Raw genomic sequence first — 10,078 nt, forward strand, 5'->3', positions numbered from 1 at the left:
CACTATGCCAGACACCTCTTCATGCAGAATAAAAAGGCATAGTGTAGAAATGAGGGCCCTTCAGTGGGCTGACCAAGGAGATTAATTGGCATTCTGAACCAAACGTGTTGCAAAGACAGACAGCAAAGCTGAGCCCTCCCACCAAACAGTCCAACAATGCCCAGCAGTCAAGTTCGCCAACAAACACCCCTCCTCTCCTGCCAAGAGTTTTCAGTGCCTTTAAAATGTTCTCCAAGTTTCAGCACCAGATTCCCAGCATCCACCCAGCTGATTCCTGACTTCGTAGAACAACCCCTCATTATGGAAGAGGCCTCCCATTCCTCTCAATTCTGCCCTCCTCCCTCCCTATCCCCACCCCCTCATTGGGGTATCAAGTTTCTAATTTCCTTTAGAGAGGTGAAAGCCCTTGATTGCCACCCTCTCCCCAACTTGGAGCTCTGGTGGAGGTGAGAGTCAGAGGCGGTTCTGGAGGACACCCCACTGTCTTTCCTGGTCGTTCCCCAGAGCCACTGATACCATTTCACACAAGAAATGAAGTGACAGATGTGAGGAGTCTGCCTACTGAGGTCCTGAGCTCTTGCCCACCAATTCGGTGCATGATGATCGGCCCCTTCTCTCCCTTTTCCAGCAAGGGAGCAGGCAGAGGTTAGGGAGCTGGATGGTCTAATTCGGGGCTATGCTCTGTGTCATCTGCTCAACTGTCTCCTGCGTGTTAGCCACGCTCCCTAACCAGGCTACAAACTTCTTGAAGGCAGGGACCAAACTCTTCTGAGTACAGGGCAGGACTGGATACTTGGATATAGTGCCACGCCATGGTGACAGCATCCATGCCAGCAGATACAAAGGCAGACAAAGAGAGCCAGGCAGTTTCCAGGACCACGTGGTTGTGGCACAGCTAAAGCAAAAGCAGCAGCCTCTGCAGTCTAAGGGGTCCTCGGAGGAGGAGATGGCTGAAGGTGGTGGACAGAGCTGAGGCTGGCAGAAGGCGGCGCGATTTGGAGGGTGGGGGAGAATATACCGGATGAGGTGAGGTAGAGACTGGGCAGCTGGGTCGACTACAGAGGTCGAAAGTGCAGGCACTGGAGTGAAGAGTTCACAAAATAAATATCCTGAACAAGGCCACAAAGCGCAGCAGGCCTTTTCAAACACGGTAGATAAAAATTTGAAGTAGATTAATTATATATCACAACAAACGGAGATAAAAATTTACTAAGACTATAAATCATCTGGGAGCGTTTGGGATCGGATTCTAGTCGAGTCTGGTCACTCCCAACCAGCGATAAACCAAAGGTGGGGAGGAGGCTAAATCTGGATCCCAGCGCTCCCCGCCCGTCCCCCTTTCCTCCGAAGGCTCCCAGGAGGCAGAGGGGCGGCGAAAGCAGGGAGCAGTCTTGCATCAGACGAGGGGCGGGTACGTGTTTGCTGCTTTACTAGGGCTGCCTTCCCCTGCAGCTGCCCCAGCAGCCACGAGACTGGCTGGGACTCTGCCAGCGTTCCCCCGTCCCCCGACTCCCCCACCGCCAAGGAAGGCTGGAATCGGCGGGGTCGCCCAGAACTTGGCTGGGAAGAATCGCCAGTCCCTGGGTTCTCCGCAAGGAAGCCACTTTGGCCCCCCTCTCCCGATCCCCTCGCGAGGAGGCGGTTGGGGGGGTGGGGGGAAGAGGCAGCCCGAGGCTGCCAGAACAACTGCGCGCGAAGGCACAGGGGCGCCGCGCTGGCATCCGCGAGCAGCCTGCAGGACCAGTTGGAGCAGCCTGCACTTCGCAATGCTAGCGGGGGCATGCCAACGTGAAAGACGCGGTTGCAAACTAAAAGCAAAGTTTGCTTCTCGCCGCCGTTTGTTCTTCCCGCTTTCTGCCTCCCCCCCGCTGCCGTTCCCCACTACCCCCCAATCTCAGGAGGCCCCGGAACTAACTGATACAGGGGCACGTGAGGGGGGCGCCATGGCCAGGGCGCAGTCAGCCTTTTCCCGTGGAGGTTGCCCTGGAGACCTCAATTTTCTCTCGCTCGCCTTACCTGCAGCTCGGCTATCAGCTCCTCTTTGCTAAGGTTCTGCTTTTCCACCACCTGCAGCCCTCCATCTTGCAAGATTTTCCGGCAGCAAGGGTCCAGGCTGTCACTGATGAGCACTTTCCGCAGATTTGCAAAAGCCATTGCTGTAGTTGGCCTCGGAATCTGCCGCTGTGAGTAGAAGTACCTAAGTCAAGAAGTTGCGGTTCGGCCTGGCGAGCTAGAGTAACTGGGCAGTATTCTTGAGCTCCCGCTACCCCGTCATCTCCCCCTCCTCCTCCTCCAGTCTCCTTTTGATTGGACGGAAATACTCAAACTCTCCGCGACTCCGCCTCCTCCTCGCAGCTCTGAGCTTGCCAAATCCCCTCCCGCTTTATTTCTCCCGCGATGAATTTCTCCATCTCAGCCAAAGCTCTTACCTACACCTGGTGAGCGTATAAAAAGCACAATTTACGCTGACTAGCTGATGCATATCTGAAAGGAACGGAGAAATACACCTTCTCATCGTGAGAGAAAACCTTCATTTTCACTTTTCCTCCTAAGGATTCATTTATTCCTTAAGAAGCATTTTTTTTTTTTTTTTTTTTTTTTGGGTGGGTAAATGTGCAAGGCACTATGCTAGACGTTGAAGGGAATTCGACTATCAAAAAAATATATCCTCTTTCTTCTGGTGGCCTAACATTCTAGAGTATCAAGCACACAGACGTGGAAAGTTAGGTAGTGAAAAGCAATAGGAAGCTTTCTGAGACACCACGGAGCTGTGATTAATTTCAAATTAGTGATGCAATGAGAATTATGAGTTTATAAAAAGAGCGGGGACCCGGTACATTTAAACTAGGCATACTTTGTTAAAGTTATTTATTTCCTTTCCCTCCACTTCCTCTCTAATTATGAAAAAGAAGAAAAGGAAAATGGGATGTCAGTGTGGTTTAATTGACCAAGGAGGCACTTCTCAGTTGCCCTGGAGAAGCAAACTTTGCTTTTAGTTTAAACCCCATAACCGATGTGCTCTCTCATGCCCCATTTTACAGAAATGTCAGAAAATTCAATTTGGGATTAAAGTCACCTAGAATCAGAAGCAGAATCAGAGATGCTCACAGTTGAAATAGAATTCAGCTTTATGGACATATCCAGTCCAACTAACCACTGTATGTTGTGTCATCCTGAGCTATTCATAACTCAAGTGCTAGATCCTTATCCTACATAACTATGCGATATCAAGTCAATAAAATAATGAAAATTCTATACTGATAATCCCTAGGCACAAATCAGATTTTTAGACCCAATGTTCCCAATGGGGGAAAAATTGTCTATCTTGTTTACTTGTTCAGATGAATTGTTATTCCTACATTCCAAGACTCATGAGTATTCAAATTATCTGCCTCCCTTGAAGTGCCCAGCAGTACCCTGGGGTCTAGGGACAGACAGGAGACCTATCCCAGGAGGCTTAATGGAGGGCCTTGGGAAGCATCCATTTTTGTAACCGCTTTCCTTCATCTCCTCCTGGGGCTCACTGCCTGCTTCCTTTCTATGTAGAATCTAAACCCTGCTATCTCTAACATGTAATCCCACCCCTTCACACCAAGTCAAACTTCTTGGATACTGTCTGAATGCACAACCCAGAGGGCCTCCTAAGCCTGATCACCCGTTTTCTTTATTTATTATTTATGACCCACCTACTTTTAAAACAGATCCAAGACACACAATAAAAGACACTTCTAAACAATTAAGAAAATAATTAACAGATAAGAGTCCATTTCCAAGTGAAAAGGAGGGTGTGTGATAATTGTTACATAAGTCAGAAATGTTCTCTCCTTTTAAATTTCTGTAGAATTAACTTCGAGTTATCTCACAGTGCCCTAAGAAATATATTTATGGACTTTTCATGTCTTGTTCCCCATGGACTCTCATTTCCTTAAGATCAGAGACACGACTTTGTGTACCCCCAGTAGTACCTAGCACCATGCCTTCCACATCACAAAGGCTCAGAAGAGGTTTGATTCAAAAATTAATTTACCCAGTGCCTCCTATGTGCTAGACCCTGTGACACATAAGACACAAACCCTTTCCTCAAAAAGAAAAAAAAACCCAACATTTTAAGAAGAGTACCCCGGCATGGTGGCACACTGCTATAGTCCTGCCTACTTGGGAGGCTGAGGCAGGAGGATCGCTTGAGCCCAGGAGTTCAAGGCTGCAGTGAGCCATGATTGTGCCACTGCTCTCCAACCTGGGCAACAGAGTGAGACCTGTCTCTAAAAAATAATAATAATAAAATTTAAAAGGTATAGTTGAAGAATTATAAATAGAGGTGTGCTGGAGTGCTTTGGGAGCAAGGAGGAGAACCACCTCCTGAGGGGCCAGGAAGATTTCCAAGCAAGGTTGCCTTTCAGCTAACCTTCTGAAACTCATTCAAGGCAGCTACTTTGAGAGGCTCAAGGATACAGAGATTGGTAAAACATAACCTGCCTCGAAGCTGCTCATGGTTAACTGCCTAATCTTGAGAGCTGAATATGAATTAGCCAGGAGGAGAAGAAATGACATTTCCAAAGGCTTAGAGTTGTGAGGAGTTGCAACATGTTCATGTCTTCTCTACCATGGCTGATGGGGGATGTCAGTGGGACACCAGGAGGTGAGACTGCAGAGGGGCTAGGGGTTGCTCACGAAGGGCCTTGCCCTGAGGAAGAGTTTAAACTTGACTCCAAAGTTAGTACAGAGGTACCGAGTGATTTTTAGAAGCGATATCATTAATTGTGTTGCTGGCCAGGCTGAGACCTGATACTGCCAATACAGATATATCCCTCACCACTACATCCCAGGATCTCCAACATCAATTGCAAACTAAGGGTTTTTCTTCGCTAATTGAGGGTTGGAGTTGGGGAAATTTCTCCCTCTCCCTGTGTTATTGCATCCATCCATAAAACAGGAACTTTGGCCCACTTGGAAGTATTAGGAAAACAGTTCTGCCCTTCTCCTCAGACCCCTCCTTCCGTCCCTTCCTCTGGCCCCAACCCCTTGGGAAGAGAAAACCATCCTGATTAGTGAAGTTTGGGGAAAAGTTCCTAGTGCGTGCCCAGGCCAGCCCCTTTTGGCTCTCTCTTTCGAAGCTGGAAGCCTAAGATAATGTACACGCTCCTGCTTCCTTGTGTGTAGTGAATCTGTCAAGGCAGGACCTACCCCTACCTAAGGTTGCAAGCTGTCCAGCTGCTGTGCCTGTAACTCTGAGGATAAAGTTAATGGGGTTAAGGGGGAGGAGAGTAGGAACTCTGTTTTTCTACTTGGAGACCAGCTATGGTATCCAAACTCAAAGCGTGAGAAATAAAACAGATATTTTAAGATGTAGAAAATGAGCTGTCATTCACAAAGCAGGCATATCTTGATTTGAATTCAGCTTCTCAAGTTATGAACAATGTGATTTTGGGCAAATTACACTGCCCCTCTAAGACTTAGTTTTCTCCTCTGTAATATGGAATTAGTAGTATGATAGTGCTTCCTTCATAAGGCTTTGGTAGGGATTAAATAAGGCAAAGCATGCAAGTGAGTGTAATCTTTAGTGCTTGACTTTCCTTCACTCATTCACTCAATCAGTGTATATTTATTGAAACCGTAATGTATCAGGCACTGCTGAGGGGGTTGGAAATGAAGCTTTGATTAAGACCGTCTCTGCTCTCATGGAGCTTACATTGTGTTTGAGGATAGAAAATAAATAAATAAACAAAAAAATTGAACTGGATAATCTCAGGGCATATATAATGAATAATGTAAAACCAGATGATGTGAGAGACAGGATCGGGGAGTGGAATCATAGACTTTATGATCAGGAAAGGCCTTCCTGAAAAGGTGGAGCTTGGGTTGAGACTGAAATAAGAAGAAACCGGCTATGCAAAGAATTAAAGAAAAAGAATTCTAAGCAGAAGGAAAAGCAGAACAAGTGTGGCACATTCCAGAAGCCTGCCCAAATATTTCTGTAGTACTTACTATGTGCCAGGCACTGGAATAACAATGCTGAACAAGTCACGTGTAGTCCCTGCCCAGAGGGAACTTGCAGTCTAGTGTGTGAGCATGTATGTGCTATGTGTGTAGTCTGTGACAGAAAAGCCTCGGAGAAGGTAACGCTTAGGCAGAGATCTGAAGGTGAAGACAGCCAGTGAAGACCGTTTAGAGGAAAGAGAACAATAAGAACAAAGTCCCTTGGGTAGGAAAGTACATGGATTTTTCTAGGAACTGACAGAAGTCAGAACAGCAATGATATAGAGAACATGGGGGAACGTGGCAGAAGACGAGGTGGGAGACATCAGCAGGGGCCACACCACTGGACTTCGGGAGATGCTAGTATCAGAAACCCAATGTAAACTGGTTCAAGGAAAAAAGAGAATGTATTGGCTCAGGTGTGCAAAAAGATCAAGCGTGGACAAAAACATGCCCAGATAGTGTCATTGGCAATCCACGTCTCTCTCACCTGTCTGTTTTCCTCTGGCTTGCTTCATTTCCAGAAAGGCAAAATGTGGCAAGAATGTCACAAGTTAGTAAAGAACATAAAATTCAGCCATATTAGTCTAGCAGTTTAGCAATCCTAAAAGATTGCACTGGTTTTCTAATAATTGCCACAAAATGTCCAGACCTTATCCTCATCAGACTCCCCTGGGCCACATATCTGTCCTTGGATTAGTCACAGTGCCCAGGAGGATGGATATGCGATTTGTCAGTCCTGAATAAAGCAACCATTTCAGATCTGAGGAAAGAATTCATTCTATCTGGAGTATACACTAAAATTGTAAGAAAAGTGGGTCCCCAGAGGAAAATTCAGGGTGCTGAGCTGAAAGAAAGGAAATGGGGATTGGAGGACAAGCTAGGAACACCAACAGTGACTACTCTACCATGGTTAAGAAGTTTAGATTTAATTCTGAGTAGACAAGAAACAATTGATGCGTTAGTTTTAAGGAGGGGACTAATACTAAGTTTTTTAAAGAGCACTCTACATTAACACAGAAGCTACATTTCACAGTGTTTTCGTTATCACAATGACAATGATGATGATGGTGAGCAGGGAGGTGATTCCCTTGTGGGGCACATGAAGGGACAGGATAAGGCACACCTATAACTTGAAAAGGCAACTCTCTGATAGTGAAAACTAAGAATCAATGAATCGTGAAGGAAGTTAACCATCCAAGAAAGTCACCTATCCTGAGAGAAGGCAGATGCAGGAAAAGGGATTGAGGAGACACCAGATCAAAAGAGACTGCTCATCAAAATATAATTGAACATTTAAAAAAAAAAACCCTGTAACATAATGAATTATAATTTTTCTGTGGAAAGAATATACTAATAGAAAGGGCTAGTTAGCATATTCAACAAAAATGAGCCAACAAAAGTCTTGGCTTTTACTGAGAACTGTTCCGAGAGAAAGAGGAAGATCGTGCGTGTGGCAGACAGGGGTCCTGTGGTCATTAGTGAGTTGTACTTCGATGTGGTACAGAGGGAATTCATCAGATGTACAAAAACATGCCTTCTGATTCTACAACTCCCTTTCTTTGCCACGCTTCTGAGTGGTTATCTTGTTTTCCAGATATTCTGATGCCAGTAAAGAGCTGCTGGGTGATCTGTTTCCCACCAGTTCCCGTTGTCTTCAAGTCTTGTGGCAAAAGGAGAAAACAGGCAGAGCGACAAGATGGTTTAAGGGCTCCCTGTCTGCAGGGAAATGCTGCTCAGGTACCCCAGCCAGCCAGTACGGGAAAGGGGAACTAGTAGCATGGTCACTAGATGGGCAAGCTCCACCCTCACACCACTGAACATGGTGGCTTTTTTGGTTTGTATACGAATCTCATGTGAGTTAGTCTGAAACTCTGCTCAACACGAAGGGCTCTGATAGGATCACATTCTTAAATTTATTGATCTGAGGATGAAGCCTGAGCTGTTGCCTTGGAAGTCTCATAATCAGAGAGCTTTCCTCTGATATCTCAAGTTGAAGTTCTTCCCTTCAACTATTGTGCCTCCAAACCTGTTACGGTCACTGAATCCAACAGGAATCTAATGAAAGCTACAAACCTTCTCACCTTCTAAGCTGTGCACTCAGTTTTGAGGATACATATACCTCCTGAAACCTGCTCATGGGCCTCCTAGGATCCCATGAACCTTTTATTGGAATTCCATATGTTATATGGTTTAGGCATGGTAACAAGTGCAAAGTAGGCCTAATAATATGTAAACCAAAAAGTATCTGAGACAGTTCTCAATCAATTTGGAAGATTATTTTGCCAAGGTTAAGAACATGTCCGGAAGACAAGAACACGGAAACAAAGAAACAGTCTGTAGTTTGTGCCTTTCTCCCAAAATTATTTTGAGGGCTTTGATATTTAGCCACGAAAAGTGGACCGGAAGGGGAAGAGGGAGGGTATGGTAATCCACATGCTGCAAGAGAAAAGGAGCAGAGAGGGGAAGAGTCAATTCTGTTTACATCTGGCACCCAGTAAATGCACAACAGGCAGCACAAATCCTCGATTTCTGTCTGTCATTAATATGACATTCAAGCCTTTTTGTTTCTAAACTTAATATAATAGTTTAGAGATTGAAGGATTTTAGATTACATTTTGAAAGATTCAAAGGACAACAACACAATTAGAAGCACTTTCTTAACATGATGGCAGGAGAGAGACAGAGAGAGTGAAGGGGAAAGTGCTACACACTTTTAAACAACCAGCTCTTGTGAGAAGTAATTCACTATCATGAGAACAGCAAGGGGGAAGTCCACCCCATGATTCAGTCATCTCCCACCAGGCCTCTCCTCCAACACATGGGGATTACAATTCGACATGAGATCTTGGTGGGGGCACAAAGCCAAACCATATCATCCTGCCCCTGGCCCCTCCCAAATCTTATGTCCTTCTCACATTTCAAAACAGAATCATGCCTTCCCAACAGTTGCCCAAAGTCTTAACTCATTCCAGCATTAATTCAAAAATCCAAGTCCAAAGTCTCATCTCAGACAAGGCAAGTTCCTTCTGCCTATGAGCCTGTAAAATCAAAAACAAGTTACTTACTCTCAAGATACAATGGGGATACAAACATTGCATAAATGCTCCCATTCCAAATTGGGGAAATTGCACAAAACAAAGGGGTTACAGGCCCCCTGTAAATCCAAAATCCAGCAGGACAGTCATTAAATCTTAAAGCTCCAAAATTATCTCCTTTGACTTCTTGTCTCACATCCAGGCCACAATGACACAAGGGGTGGGCTCCCAAGGCCTTGGGCAGCTAGCTCTACACCTGTTGCTCTGCAGGATACAGCCCTAGTGGCAATTTGCACAGGCTGTCATTGAGTGTCTGTGACTTTTCCAGGAGCATGGTGCAAGCTGTTGGTGGATCTACCATTCTGGGGTCTGGAGGACAATGGCCTGCCTCTCAAAGCTCCACTAGGCAGTGCCCAGTGGGGACTCTGTGTGGAAGGTCCAATCCCACATTTCCCTTCTGCATTGCTCTAGCAGAGGTTCTCCATGAGGGCTCTGCCTTTGCAGCAAACTTCTGCCTGAACGTCCAGGCATTTCCATACATCCTCTGAAATCTAGGTGGAGATTCCTAAACCTCAACTCTTGACTTCTGTGTACCTACAGACACAACACCCTGTGGAAGCTGCCAAAGTTTGGGGCTTGCACCCTCTGAAGTCATGGCCTGAGATGTACCTTGGTCCCTTTTAGCCATGGCTGAGACACAGGGCACCAAGTCCCAAGATCGCACAAAGTAGCAAGGCCCTGGTGCCCTGTGTCCTAGGCCTTTGGTTTTTGGATGGGAGGGGCTGCTGTGAAGACCTCTGACATACCCTGGAGACATTTTTCCCATTGTCTTGGCAATTAACATTTAGTTCTTCATTACTTGTGAAATTTCTGGAGTCAGCTTGAATTTCTCCTCAGAAAATTGGTTTTTCTTTTCTATCACATTGTTGGGCTGCAAATTTTTGGAACTTTTATGCTCTGTTTCCCTTTTAAATATAAGTTCCAATTCCAAACCATGTATCTGTGAATACATAAAACAGAATGCTTTTAACAGCAGTCAAGTCACCTCTTGAATGCTTTGGTGC

The 10,078-nt window shown here is 45.7% G+C and overlaps 1 protein-coding gene across 1 annotated transcript in view; it reads right to left on the bottom strand.

Annotated features, from left to right (window-relative positions):
* The window catches only part of PHGDH (phosphoglycerate dehydrogenase), a 30,289-nt gene extending 28,052 nt beyond the window's left edge, over window positions 1–2,237 (bottom strand). Inside the window, exon 1 of the mRNA XM_005542145.4 lies at window positions 2,017–2,237. Coding sequence (XP_005542202.3) covers window positions 2,017–2,154 — 138 coding nt within the window. The 5' untranslated portion in view covers window positions 2,155–2,237. The remainder of the gene's footprint in view (window positions 1–2,016) is intronic.
* Between the last annotated feature and the right edge of the window lie 7,841 nt (window positions 2,238–10,078).

Source organism: Macaca fascicularis, chromosome 1 (genome assembly GCF_037993035.2).
Source record: "Macaca fascicularis isolate 582-1 chromosome 1, T2T-MFA8v1.1".
NCBI classification, from domain to species: Eukaryota; Metazoa; Chordata; class Mammalia; order Primates; family Cercopithecidae; genus Macaca; species Macaca fascicularis.